This window comes from Pipistrellus kuhlii, unplaced genomic scaffold (genome assembly GCF_014108245.1).
Source record: "Pipistrellus kuhlii isolate mPipKuh1 unplaced genomic scaffold, mPipKuh1.p scaffold_m20_p_3, whole genome shotgun sequence".
Taxonomy (NCBI): domain Eukaryota; kingdom Metazoa; phylum Chordata; class Mammalia; order Chiroptera; family Vespertilionidae; genus Pipistrellus; species Pipistrellus kuhlii.
This window is the reverse complement of record NW_023425529.1, coordinates 86,411,244-86,426,284: the sequence shown is the minus strand read 5'-3', so window position 1 is coordinate 86,426,284 and position 15,041 is coordinate 86,411,244. Positions and strand designations below refer to the sequence as shown.

General features: G+C 46.1%; 1 protein-coding gene across 1 annotated transcript; it reads right to left on the bottom strand.

Annotated features, from left to right (window-relative positions):
• Positions 1–7,649: 7,649 nt before the first annotated feature.
• GPR12 (G protein-coupled receptor 12) lies at positions 7,650–10,778 on the bottom strand. Its single transcript, XM_036458591.2, has 2 exons — positions 10,676–10,778; positions 7,650–10,040 (listed from the first exon to the last, which is right to left on the bottom strand). The coding sequence occupies exon 2, from the start codon at positions 10,023–10,025 to the stop codon at positions 9,012–9,014; it is 1,014 nt and encodes a 337-aa protein (XP_036314484.1). The 5' UTR covers positions 10,026–10,040; positions 10,676–10,778; the 3' UTR covers positions 7,650–9,011.
• Between the last annotated feature and the right edge of the window lie 4,263 nt (positions 10,779–15,041).

The following is a 15,041-nucleotide window of genomic DNA, read 5'->3' as shown; positions in this document are numbered from 1 at the left end:
CGTGAGCCCCGCAGGTATTATGCTGGATAGTACACACACAGAATATTTCTGTCAACACAGAAAGTTCCACCAGACAGCCCTTCTCCACCAGAGTTTTTCTAGGTGAGCAAAATGGAAAAATGCAGCCCTAGCTGGTTTGGCTCAGTGGATAGGGTGTTGGCCTGCAGATCGAAGGGTCCCAGGTTTGATTCCAATCAAGGGCACATGCCTCGGCTGTGCCCTCAAGCCCCATTGTGGGGAGTGCAGGAGGCATCTGATCAATGATTCTCTCTCATCATTGATGTTTCTATCTCCCTCTCCCTCTCCCTTCCTCTCTGAAATCAATAAAAATATATTTTAAAAAATGGCAAATACAGCTAAGAAAGCTTTTAAAACAAGTAACTGTTGATACAGCTTTTAAACATAAGTAAACCATTCAGTTTTGATAATTCTATATTAAATATATTCAAACTAAAATGACATAATCTCAAATATGTAACATCAACATGAAACACCGACATTAAAAGTAACTGACTATTCCTGGAACCGGTTTGGCTCAGTGGATAAAGCGTTGGCCTGTGGACTGAAAGATCCTAGGTTAGATTCTGATCAAGGGCATGTACCTTGGTTGTGGGCACATCCCCAGGGTGGGGAGGGTGGTGTGTGCAGGAGGCGGCTGATCAATATTTCTCTCTCATTGAGTTTCCAATTCTCTATCCCTCTCCCTTTCTCTCTGTAAAAGATCAATAAAATATGTGTTTTTTTTAAAAAAATAAATAAAAGTAACTAACTATTAAGTTGTATGATTTAAAAAACTCAAGTTTGGAAAAACTGAGTGTGCATTCTTGAACTCTTCTGTTTTGCCCCATTCCCAATATGTTATTTCATATCTCTTGCAGAAAAACAAGCTTGATTTTATACATTCTCAACAGTTTTCAATGCCAAAACCTAAACAAGACTACATAGATTGAATGTCTGTACAAATGCATGCACAGACACATGTACACACACCACTAAAGTATACTTTTAGTAGATGCAACTTGCAGCAACAATTATTTATTTTTTATTTTAAAAAAATATATTTTATTGATTTTTTTACAGAGAGGAAGAGAGAGGGATAGAGAGTTAGAAACATCGATGAGAGAAAATCATCGATCAGCTGCCTCCTGCACACCCTCCACTTGGGATGTGCCCGCAACCAAGGTACATGCCCTTGACCGGAATCGAACCTGTGACCTTTCAGTCCCCAGGCTGACGCTCTATCCACTGAGCCAAACCGGTTTTGGCTGCAGTAACAATTATATTATTGGGTTTCAAGTACGATGAGTCAACTGATTGCTGTACTAAAATGACTACCAAACTTCATTGTTATTGAAATATTTTATCAAATATAAAGCATAAGCCATTTTCCTAAAAAGCTTGGCAGACTAGAAAATAGCTAATCTATGCATTTCTCCTTCAGTAGCTCTAAGAAAGCAACTAACATTCCTGCTTTAAAAAAAAAGAAAAAGAAAAAGAAAAGAAAATCCAATTTTTGCTATCTTATTTTGAGAGTTTCTTTAGGTTATCTATACTTTTATAGGTATATTTCCTTTTAAGAAGTGTTGAGATTCATGCACTAATACTGTAGTTAACGGACTGGGGCTGCAGCAGAGCAGTAGGGGAGGAGTGGGTAGAGACATGTCTCTCCAGACATTGAATGCAGTTCACTTGTGTTCCGGGGAAGAAGCCTCCCTCCAGCGTGTGAGAGAAGAAAATCTTGTATTTAGAGGTTCCTTGTTTTCCAGCAATTGCCTTCGGTATCCTGCAGACAGGCCTGTCAAGGACAGACACCCATTTAAAACCCAAGGCGGGGGGGAAGGCAGAGTGTCAGTGGCAAAGAAGGTTGCCGCTGTGGTGGACACACCTGCCAGTTAACAAGCACAAGATGCTGGGCATGTGACTTAGTCTCTCGATCCTTACTTTCCTTCCCTGCAGAAATGGAGATGATAAAAGTGTCATCGGGTCATCGAGAAGACTGAAAATTTATGTAAAGTGCCTAGTTCAATGCCTGAAACAATAATCATCCAATAACTTTTGCTGTTTCCTGTCATTTTTATTATTTTTTATCTTTTTAATATATTTTATTGATTTCTTTTACAGAGAGGGAGTGGGGAGAAGGATAGAGAGTTAGAAACATTGATGAGAATGAAACATTGATCAGCTGCCTCCTGCACACCCCCTACTGTGCCCGCAACCAAGGTACATGCGCTTGACCACAATCGAACCCGGGACCCTTCAGTCTGAAGGCCAGCACTCTATCCACTGAGTCAAACTGGTTAGGGCTATTTTCTGTCACTTTTAATAACAGTTGAACCATTATTATTTCCATAAGTTTGTCACCCTGGGTCTGCTGCCTCCAAGCCAATGACCCTGGAAGGCAGCCTGGGCCGGAGCTTCCTGGCCAGGAAGTGAGGTGCGTGCGAGGTCCCTTTCAGCTTGAGAACATGGACTCTATGACTACCAAGACAGCTAAAGAATCCATTTAAATAAAAGTTAAAAATCCATGCTATGTTTTATTTTTGAAAAGTCTACACATAAATTATTTTTTAAAATAAGTCTTTCTAAAGCAGTTTTTATTCATGCAAATACATGTTTATACAAATGCAAACTTTTGGTTACTAACCCCTTTTTGAACATACGCTTTGGTGGATTTCAATAAACATCAATAAATTTTTGAAGTCTTACATTTACAAAGCACCTAAATGTGTGCTTTGAGTGATTGTGATTGTTCATTTAAATGCAGTTTCCTTAAGATATTTTTAAGAATCGGCATCCCACTGTCTCCATGAAGCCTGTCTAGACTCCAGGGCACACTGTGCAGGTCTTGGAGTGCCAGCTGTGTGTTCCTGCCAGTCCTCTGACCCTGAGCACAGGCTGCCTTCAGAGCCATCTGAACTCAGGCACAGGCCACTCTTTGCTAACCTGGCTGGGCATTTCTTCACAGACACTGTTTATTTCCAATATTTCACACTGCCTAATAGTGACCTACACACAGGCTGTGTGATTTCAGGCAAGTCACTTGACCTCTCTGTACACTCGTTTCCTTCTTTGTAATGGAGACTGGCAATACGTGCCTCACAGTATTGCTGAACAATTAATTACATGAGATAATGCATGGAAAGGGCCCAAAGCCGAAGCCAGTCAGCTTTCCACTCTAAGTGTGCTTTATTTATGTTTGGGGGCGGACCAAAGGGGCAGAGAGCCCTTGTCCATGGGACAAACTTCGTGTGGGATGAGAACACGAGGGAGCGAGGTGCAGTGGGTGAGATCGGTGCCTGGCTGCCTTCAGCCATGGCTCCTGGTCTGGGATCAGGGCGGTGAGACCAGACCTTTCAGTTACTGTAGTTATAACCTCTGGATTCAGGTGTTTCAGAAAATCCAGATTTCCACTTGGAGACATCCCGAATCCTCAAGCCAAAACGCATCCACACGGAGAAGTATGTGGTTCCTGGGCTGGGAGGGGAGCTGCCTCTGGCCCAAAGCCTCTCCACAGGGAGCCTCTGTGCCCTTCATTGTGTGAGCTGCTGCTTCTTACACAGGATCCCGTGTCTTTAATAAAAAGCATCTTTGCATATCTAAAATAGGCTACATTCTCACAGCTTTAAACATTCCCAAAGGAAGGTCACCAACCAATTAATGAGGTGGAAGGGAAAGAGCACCCATGAAAATGACATCCCTCTCTGCTAAGGCCACTTGGGTCTAATCTGAAGTCGTCCCCAGAATTCACAAAAGTCCTGCTGGAATCTGACTCCTTTCTGTATGTCCTGATCTTTCCAGACTGTAAACCACAGGATCATGAGCTGAGTGTAAGGCTGGGCCAGGTGTCAACCAACCCGTATCCTAGGAAACACGCTCAGTGGGGAATCACGTTTTTGTTTTGCAGACTCGCTCGCCTTGCTGTGGGACCCACCGCCAGTGAAGCCTCGTTCTCCGGACTTCCTCACTGAAGACCTCCGATCTGGGTATTGAGAATGAAGAGATAATATGCACATGAGAGAGGAGAGATGAGTGTTACTGTATATGCGCACACACATATGCGCACTCACAGGACTGGAGATGGTGGGTGTGGATAGACATGGCTGGATGGCTGACCCAACTGTGGCATGTTCTCAAAGGTTCACAGATAGGTCACAAAGAGGAAAAGGAGCATCATCTCTCCATGATGAAAGGCCTGACTAGACCTTTCCCCTCTCACTAAGTTGTCTTATGTCAATTAAACCTTCAGCCACCACGTCATGGGTCATCTCACTGCCACCCACCATGTAAGCTGTGGTCTGGTCCCAACGGAAGCAGAAGTTCAATCAAGCTCGATGAATGAGGAAATAACCTCAAAAACAGCAGCAGCAGGGCGGCATCACACACCGGTGTCCCAGCGGAGGACAGCGTGAGGCCTCCCTGGCAGGTCCCAGTCACAGGAGCCCTCAGTGCCACTAATTGTATTAGTACCACATCAGGCTTCAGGCAGGGCTGCATGGCACAGGGCGCGGGGCCTCACACCTCTAAGTCAGGAGTTCTGGGTGAGGCCTGAGACTGCATGTAACTGGTTCCCGGGAGCTGCTGGCGGGGCCCACACTCAGACTCCCTCCACCTGGCAAGCAGAGGCAGCGCGCAGTCAGTCATTCTGCTTGGGGTAGCACATCCAGCCGCTAGTGTGTCCCAATTTGGTGCAGAGAAATGGGAAAAGGATAATGGTCAAAAAGATATGAGCTAAAAATAAATCAGAAAAGTGACACGTAATTGCGATAATTTTATTTTTAAGAAGAAAACCATATTATTTAATCAATATTTCCAACCTATAAATGTTGACTGTGACTAGTGTTCTCTATAAGCTCCACGGTCTGGGCCAAGATAAACAGAATTAGAGTGTAACGAGAAAGACTGAGATTAGGGGTATTAACACTCTGCTAAGCATTGAGGGAGAGTGTAGTACCATAGTTTCAAAGATAAGTCTGATTTAGATTCAATGTAAGAAATCCCACTCTTAAAGTTCTCACCCAGTTGTGAGATTCTGTACTCTCCAAGAGCACGTCTGCTCTCAGTCCAACGGGCCCTGGGAGAAGTAAGTTATGGCTGGGTCACAGCCACTTTCCCATGGGTCTTAGCGAGCGGCCACGATGCCCATGAGACAGGCCGGCCTGCCTTCTCGTGTGGAGGGTTTGTGTTCGCACCAACCCACACAAGATCCTGTGCTGTCAGGTGAGAAGCACAAGCCCGAGCCTTTGGGAAAATGTCAGTGAGATGTTCTTTTATCTTTAGAAATATTCGGATAGTCGATTCCAGGGCAATCTGGGCCCTAGGAAATGTTTTAATTTCTACTCCAAAGTTATTTTCAGCTGAACGTTTGTTCACAGGTGTTTGATGTGACTATTTGAATTTTTATGATTAAAAATGTCCTAGATTTCTTCTGTATGTGTTATATTATGGAGATATTTAAGTTACACATTAAAATCACTTCACCTATGTACTTTAACAAATTTCTATTGGATAAAAAAATGCTCTTGCCTCCTTGGGAAGAAAATAAGTACAGTGGATGTAATGACTGTTGTAATATTATTATTAACCCTATTTTTAATGCTGAAAATTTCACAAAAGATTACAGGTAAATGTCAAAACTAAGGTGAGATATTTTAAAATTTCTCTAATGCACCTGGCTAGGAAAAGGTTGCTTTAGAATGAATTCAGTTGAATTTTAGAACACAGAGAACAAAAATTTTCATCTCCATGATCTCAAGATAAATTCATGCAACCACTTGCGGCCCCCTAAATACAAGCCAACTGTCCCGTAGGCTTTAGCTGAGTTTCTACTGGAAATAACAGAAATACATCACAGAGAAACTTTTTCTTTTTTGAAAAAAGGAGGTGAACATTTATCTCTAGGTGTACTCACACAGGCATATAGAAACACACACACACACACACACACACACACGCGCGCGCGCATGTATACACACACACACATCATTTCCAAGAGGATTGCCTTAAGATAATGGTGATTAGGATTTTAAAAGTGAGAACATAAGCATAGAATAAATATATTTATAGATCTCAGGCAGTCAATCGATGTTCTCACATCGATGTTTCTCTCTCTCTCCCTCTCTCTCCCTTCCTCTCTAAAACAATCAGTAAAAACAAATCCCCTGTAAGGATTAAAAAAAAAAAAATAGGGGTAAAAAGCAACCACTTAACTAGTATGTATCAGATCATTACATACTGATGAACATGTGTGATATAAAGTTTAACATAATAAATGAAGGAAAAATCACTGTATAATAAAAGTGCCTTCATCTTTTCACACTAAAAGATTGCACTGTTCCACGGGGTTGATCTTTTCTACAGAGGGGTAAATACTTAGTGAAGAAGAGGATGCTAAGAACAGACCTTTTCCATGTAGGACCACATCACTTGTAATTTTAAACAAGAAGCTTTATGTGTTAATTGTAGAACTAAAAAGTAGTAACAGTAACATGTCATAAATCACTTCCCTCCACCCTCACAGTGAGGGAGCAAGGCAGCAGTGCGCAAAAGGAGGCAGGTATAGACGCTGGAAAACCTGCGTTCACATCCTGGCTCTCCCCTTAAAGCTGGGGTCTCAGACACATTTCTTAGCCTCTCTTAGCCCGAGTTGTCTTGCCTATAATAGTGTGTTTTTGTGAATAAAGTAACAGCAGGTAAAACACCCAGCATGGAGCTTGACACAAATGTGGTAAAAAATAAAAATAAAAATAAAAATAGCACATTATTATCATTATAATGAGAAACCACCTTTTTTTTTTTTTTTTTTTTAAAAAAAATGATTTTAGAGACAGGAAGAGAGAGAGAGAAAGAGAAAGAGAGAGAGAGAGGGAGAGATAGAGGGAGGGAGGGAGGGAGGGAGAGAGAGAGAGAGAGAGAGAGAGAGAGAGAGAGAATGCAACAGATTTGTTGTTCCACTTATTTATAAATGTATTCATTGATTGGTTGATTCTTGTATGTGCCCAGACCAAGGATTGAACCCGCAACCTTGGGGTATTGGGACAATGCTCTGAACAACTGAGCTAACCAGCCAAGGCGAGAGAGACCCACCATTACTTCAAAACATCACTTATTGCTTTCAAGCCTCCTTCTGGATATTTCCAGCCCATGGCCAAACCAACTTACCTTAATTATTTCTGGCTTGGAGATGCTATTGACTCTAAGTGGTTAAAAACAGACTCATCATATTCAATCCACCAACTCAATCACATGCTGGAGAAAAAGTTCAAAGGCATCAGCTTGATTAGATGGATTGTAAGGTAATTTGCATTGAAAATCCTTTTCCATTTTTGAAATGTTTTAACCTTCCTCCTGCTTCCACAAGTAGCCTGAGGGAGGAGACACAGGTTCGAGTAGAGGACTTACTCATATTTGTGCTACATGAGAAGGGGCTTCGGGGAGATGGCATCATATGCATTTAGCCAGAAGGGTCCCGAGACCATGGGCAGAATATTGGGAACAAGCCAATGAGGTCAATGTTCCCCAGGGGCTGTTACGCCGGCCTCATGGCCTGCTGATGGTATAGACACAGCTGTCAGTCCCTGGCCCGTGGAGGAAAGGTGTCCAAAAACACTTGTCTGCTAACAGAAATGATGCTCAGACACAATGGTTTATAATATGTTTAAAGTCAGGTCTTCTGTGTAATTTCCTCATGAAATCCTTGCTCTTTGAAAACAGGCAATACAATTTTTATTGCATTTAAGTTGGTTTTTTGGTGAAAAGAAGAAAAAAGTTGAAACTTAACTTTTTATGAAGAGCCACTGGTGAACTTACATGATATGTCACAATTAGATATGGGTGTTATGCACTCATAAACAAAATAATAATTAAAAAAGGAGACCACCTGTTTCAAATGTATTTTACACCATTGACAATATGAACCATAAATGTGTGGTCTATAATATTTAATTCTATTTGTCTCAATCAAGAAAAACTATTAACTCAGTCTTAGATGAAGATAGGAAAAGTGATGTTTTTCATATTATAAAAAGTGATAGCTTTTTCATATTTCAAAAGTGATAGCTTTGCATTGATTTTTATTTCAGAATATACTGAAATATATTTAACCTACTTTCAAGAGATATTATTAATTTTTTCATTTTGTTTCCTAAAAACAATAAGACTGTGGCTTAAGAAACTACAAGGTGAATCCAACTTCCTATGTAAATAAAAACAAATTTCATAATTCACTTTTAAAGGATATACTAAAAACCTATGTTGAAAAATGATGCATTTGATTCTGGATTTACATGACAACATTTGAAACAAGTGGTCTAGCTAATACAGGCAACCATGCAGAAATGGTTACAACATTCACAGAAATACCAGAGTAATTCTTGTCAACAGTGACTACTGAAGGTGAAGAAAGAATGAATAAGAATGGGTTCACAGTTTCAGTGTTGGTAACTTATTATTGAGTTCATGTTTACAAAATCAGGTTTCTTCCCAGCAAAAGCATGTAAAATATTTTCACTGGCACAAAAGAGACTGTATTCTGTTAGATACATGTAGTATTGAAAATCCACCTTGACATTAAAAAAAAGTCTAGAAAGAGTAACTGCATTTTCCTCAGTAACTCGGTTTTATTATATTTTAAAGTCCAGGTAAGAACTCTGGGATCAGTTTATTTTCTATAACACCATGGCCTTTTTGACCCATCATCAACCTTCCAAACAAAATATAAATAAAGAAGACCCTCCAAATAAAATATAAAACAAACCCCCCATTCCTAAACAACAACAAAATGTTGAGCAAACAACTCAACAATTTTTTAAAAAGTGTGAAGACACTGGTAACGTTATTTTCACTCCAATCACTTAACTGATCTGAATGAAGGGATCACGAATGCTAAGTGTTTCTGTGGCTCCCAGCGAATCCAACGTAAAGAATCGAAGGAAAGCTCTGGGCCGTGGGCCAGGCAGTGGAAGTGCTCGGTAGATGCAGCATTGGGTGAGCAGCACCCTGTCGCTGGAAAGCTGCTACACGTCGCTGGGGGACCGCGTTCGCTGGGAGAGGCTAGAGGGGATGCAGCCGCAGCAAATGAGGCAGAGGGCTTTCTGGATCTCTTGGTTCCTGAAGGCATAGATGACAGGGTTGATGATGGAATTGTAGGTGGCGGGCAGGAGGGTGGCGTAGGTGTAGATGGTGGGGTAGGTGTAGTCAGCTATCAAGGAATAGAGGGTAAAAGGCATCCAGCAAGCAGCAAAGGTGCCCAGGATGAGGGCCAGGGTGGAGACCCCTCTGCGGGTGGTCACGTAGTGCGAGGTGGCCAGGAAGTGGTGCTGCAGGGCTATCTGGTGGGCGTGCCGCATGACGATCTTGCAGATCTGGATGTAGAGCTGAAGCATGAGCGCGAACATGAAGAGGAAGGAGATGGAGAGGACCGCCGTGTTGTTCTTGGTGAGAGGCCGGACCACGCTGCAGGTGGACTCGTCTCTGAGGCAGTTCCAGCCCAGGATGGGCAGCAGCCCCAGGCAGATGGAGGTCCCCCAGAGCATGACAAGCATGACATAGGTGAAAGTGACCGTCCTCTCTGAATGGTATGTCAGAGCATAGTACAGGGAGAGATAGCGGTCAACAGTGATGGCCAGCAAGCTGCAGACGGAGGCAGAGAAAGAGGCCACAATGAGTCCTATGGTGACCAGCCTGGTGGCTTCCGACTGAAGCAGGTAGGCAAAAGCAAAATTGACGATGAGTCCGACGCCGGCCAGCAGGTCTGCCAGGGCCAGGCTGCCTATCAGCAGGAACATGGGTGCGCGGAGGCTGGGGTTGTGGAGGATGATAAGGACCACGATGGCGTTTTCACAGGAGATGAGCGTTCCTGAGGTGCACAAGACAATGTCCCAGGGGTTCACCACGAGCTCTGGCTCTGGCTCTGGCTCTACACCCGGAACCCGGGAGGAGGCGGCAGCTGAGACGTTCTCCACAGCAGCGCCGGCATCTAAGTAATCCCGGAGCCAGCCGCTGACATTGGCCTTCGGGTCTCCGTTCATTTTAACCCCTGTCTTCTTCAACAAAAAGACAGTCTTTTAATGGGCAGGCACAGCAGGGGGACAGTCCAAGATCATGCAAAACTGCACAGAAGGCCAGCCCCTCTCCACACACTGCTACCCAATGCCACGAGCTCCGGGATTTGAAGCTCACTATGAAACATGCCGTGTGGCGTTGGGGAAAACACAGGAAAGGACCTCAAAACACGGCTGCCAGCGAGGCGGGTCCCCAGGGGCGGCGCGGCGCCTGTGCTGAGTGCGGGAGACACGCCACCCGCTCCCGCAGCCCAGACCGCGCAGCTACTGGCCCTCTGGCTGCGGGAGCCCCGCACACCGCCCAGTCACAGCCCGGAGCCCGGCTCCTCCAAACGGGGTATTTGAATCGTCCGGCTCCATGGGGCTCCCACCCTCCCAAACACATCCCCGGGCGCGTGCACACGCTCACCCACACCCCAGCCGGAACAAAGAGGGGTCCCGGCTTCCCCCGTGTGCACACAAGGCCGGGGGAGAACTGGGGGTGCAGAGACAGACAGACAGACAGACAGACACACCGACCGACTGATGCTCAGACTTCGCAGCCTCTGCCCTAGTGGCGGGGACAGAGCGGGCGCTGGCCCGCGGCCCGCGGGGCGAGGGTCGTCCAGGAGGGTCACCTTGGCGCGCGCAGGCCGAGGGGCTCCTCCGGGGCGTGCGCGGCGCGGAGAGCGGGTGGCAGGCGGCGGCGGCGCGGGGCGGGGCGGCGGCCGCGGGGGAGGCGGCGGCCGGGGGCGCGGCGCCAGGTGAGCAGAGGCGCCAGGTGAGCGGGGAGCGGGGCCCGCGCACCCGCCTCCCCGCCCGCCCACCAGCCGGGCTCAAATGTGCCCGCCGGCGAGCCCGCCCGGCTCCGCGCCCGCACTGCGCGCTCCCGCACACCGGAGCCCGGGATGCAGGCGCGCGACCCCTCGGGCTGGAGGCGGCGTACCCCGTGCGAAGAGCGCCCCGCGCCGCCCTCAGGGAGGGAGAGGATGGATGTGAAGAAATGCGCCCTCACCCTCCCCGCCCGCCGCCCGCCGCCCGCATCCCGCTCCCGCAGGCGTCCCAGGCTCGCACGCACCGGGCGGGCGGGGGCGCGGGAGCGCAGCCTGGGAGCCGCCTGACCTATTTCATGCCTGAGGTCTCCCTGGAGAGTCCCAGTCTCCGGAGGCCACTTCTCCCCGCCTCTCCCTAAACTGCCACCTACATTCCCGGTCAAAAGAATGGCTTAGGGCGGTGTTCGGGATTCACAGCCGCGTTTGGGGTGCACAGGACGGAGAGGCAGAGCTTAAAGCAGCAAAATGCTCGGCCACCTATTCTAGAATTTCCCTTGACCACTCTGCATCCCCATTCCAAAGGGGTCTCCTTCGTAAGTGTGTCCTGGACCTGCTTCATTAGTCACTGTGCCCGGAACATTTGTCTAACTGGATATAGGGTGCGGCCATGGGCCTCATCCTTAGTACCATCAAATGGCACGTATTAAATGCTCCTCGAGCTGTGTTTTCGGGTGGAAATTATTTACTGAGTTCCTGCAGAAGCTTCCCGCCGATGCTGGCCCCAAACCAATTCATTTAGGCACTGGAGTAACAGTGCTAATTTATTCTTCCATTTTAACACATCGATTGGTTCTAAAATTAAGAACCTGATAGTGGGCTGCTCTTATGAGCCTATTTCTCCTCTGGAAAAAAAAAAAAAAAAAAAAAAGGACAACAAAAAACCACCACCACCACCAACAACAAAACAAGGCACCTAATAGATCTTAAATTTAAAGATGAGTTCCCAGTGTAAAGATGGGAGAAGGAAAAGGCATGATATTCTGGTCTTCCCCTGTCAGCAGTGAAGGTTTTTCCAACTACCTTTCTTCACACTCACTGAAGGGCTCCTGCACAGTAGAGATGGTCTGCAGGACACAGGACCCCAAACTCCTCCCCCTGGAGCTCACTGCCTTTCTTACCCCAGCCTTGCAGGCTCATCCACCTTAGCATCCCCTTCTCCCTTCTCCACACCTATCAATCAACTCTAGCTTCTGCAAGATCTCTTCGGGTCTCCTCTCCCTGCATGCTAGTTCACAACTACAAATCAGAGGCTTGGGGGTAGGGTCCAGATTCTGTGTTTGCAATCCTCTCTCCCAGTGATCATAATGATGCTGGCCCATGGGCCACACTTGGAGAAGCAAGATTCTATGGAGTTTTAAGAATAGCTTGTGCCTGATGGAGAGCCATCGGCCACCTGTACCTGTGGGGAACCATGCTAGTGCTGAGCCTGCCAATTCAGTAAGATGGGGGCTCTCTACTCACAGACACATGCAACCACAATGACACCAGGCAGCACATGCTGTAATAGAGGGATGTACATCTTCCTCTCCAGTGCTATGTGCTGAATCAAAGTACTTGTAGGAAATAGTGATGAGAAATAGCTGTTTAAAACACACCCAGCAGTTCCCGCACGCTGCAGTCCAAACTCCCCGCCAAAACATCAGGAGCCTCACAGGGCAGGCCGTTTAGGGAAAGCACCAGCCGGACCCTCTTCTAGTTGATAACACTGACACAGGCCCTGACCTGCAGAGCTCCCAGTAGTGAATTTATTCCCTGTTTAATGTCTTTGGAAATAAGAAAGGGGCAAAGAACTGAGGGTTGGGCAAGTGGAAAGGTAGTGAGGTGGTGGCAGCGGTATGTGTGTTTCAGCAGTGAAACCCGGAAAGAGTTTAAGGAAGAAACAGGGCAATTGGCTGTGCATTCACAGTCCTGCTGTCCCCTTCCCTTTGAATGCTTACTTGTAACTAAAAGAATGCCAACTTCTACTGTACTCCTATGTCTGTATTCATTGGTGTATTTGTTTGGACTTTTGTGGCCAAGGGGCACAAACCCAATTCTAACTATCTCAATAGCTTAGGAAAACATGGGTGTTGTCTGGCATGGCTGGGAAGGACCCGTACAGTAATTCAAAGAGAAGAAGGAGAAGCTGTGGGAACAGATGTCTACCCGTGTGCTGAGACTCCCGGTCAGTCCCTGTCCCTGACATATTTCCTGTCTTTGCCAGCCTCAAACTGTCTTCTCCTAGTCAAGCATCTCTCATGCAGCCGTCAAATCAGCCCAGGCAGCCCCTGGTTTGCAGGTTGAGACAACTCCCTAGGTGGTAAGAGGAATTCCCAAAGAACTGGCCAGCCTGGGGTGGGCCCAGCCCCGAACCAGCCATGTGGCTAATGGGATGGGACGGATCAGTGGCCAGGCCTGAATTGTGCATATGCGTTTCCATCTGAACTTCACCGAATGGGCATTTCCCTAGAGGGAAAGGTGAAGTGGACACGGGGTGGAGAGAGACTGGGTGTCCTCCCAGCCTGGAATGTGGTGGGAAGACAGGTTTTCACGGCCTTCTGTAATGCAGTCAAGAAGTAGCTGTCTGCAAAGCTGCTTCTCAGTTTATTTACCACCATCACAGGATGCTATAGCAGATGCCTCAGTATGTGACATATATTGTCTTTTCATCACTTATCTTTTCTGTCACTTTTTAAAAATAATTTTGGCAAGAAATTGTAAACCTAAACCATTCAAGCATGATCTGGCATCTTCACAGCCTATACTATCAGTTACTGTTGTTAGGATAAAAGCTCTGTGCCCACCTTAATCTACACAGTATCTTCGCCAACCTCACCCGGTATCTGCATCTGCTAACCCCTCTTAGTAATTGAGTGTGTACGTCACGGGGCTGTCCAGGTTACTGGCTGGAGCAAGTCCGAACCCAAGCCAGTCCTGCTTGGTGTCCATGGTGTCAAAATGTTACTAGCCAGCTTCCTTCCTGCTTGTGGCGATGATTACCAGTCGGTTTTGCTCTATGTGTTTAATTGGTGTTCTGACCTGGATCAGATTGACCATACATTCTTCTGCCCAGCCAAGGGTCTTTGTCATGCCTGAGAGTAAATCATGACTCTAGGTTTAAAGGTAAAGTTTTAATAATTCTTTATCTTACAGAAAATTTTATTGCAGCAAGTGCCTATTTCAGAAGTATACAGTATGATGAAGTGACAACCGATAAATTTAGCCATCTCGAGAAATAGAACCTTACTGGCTTTTTCTTGCCCCCTCCTACTGTGTTTCCCCGAAAATAAGACATCTTCCGAAAATAAGACCTAGCGCATGGAAAGATAAGACATCCCCTGAAAATAAGACCTAGCACAACTTTGGGAGAAAAAATTAATATAAGGCACTGTCTTGTTTTCGGGGAAACAGGGTAGTTGTTATCCACATGGGGAGAGGAAAACCACTATTCAACATTCAAACACCATAGGTTAGATTTACCTGGGTTTGAACTTTACATAAGTGGAATCATACACCACCTACACTATTGTGCTGCCTTCTTTTTCTCACCATGATTTCTGTAAAGTTTCACCTTTTTAATTGCTATGTATTATTCTATTGTAGAATATGCCACAGTTTTTAATCCATCCTCATCCTATTCATTGACATGGGGTTGTTCTCTAGTTTTAACTATTAGGAATAAAATCACAAATATCTTTGTATATATTGTGTGATGTTCATCTCTATATATAAAAGCCTAAGTGACCATTGCAACCGAAACAACTGAATGGACAACTGAACAGCTGCCTGGGCAACAAGGGTGGGGGGGCTTAGTGAGGGATGACCAAATGACTGAGAGTGGGCTATGTGGGGCAACCAGGCCAGCAGGAGGGGGGCAGTAAGGAACAACCAGGCCAGTGGAGGGGTGCGGGGGGGAAGACCAGGCTGGCAGGGGAGGGAGGGGGAGGGAATGGGCTGATGTGGGTGACCAGGCTGGCAGGGGGCACAGTTGCGGGTGACCAGGCCATGAGGGGGGGGGGTGATCAGTTAGAGGTGATCAGGCAGGTAGGTGGGTGAGCAGTAAGGAGCCAGTGGTCCTGGATTGGAGAGGGTGAATTTCATGCACTGGGCCTCTAGTATGTGTATATTTCAGTTGGGCATGTCCCATAGGATGAAGACTTTCTCCATCAGAGTATATTTTCATGTTTAATTC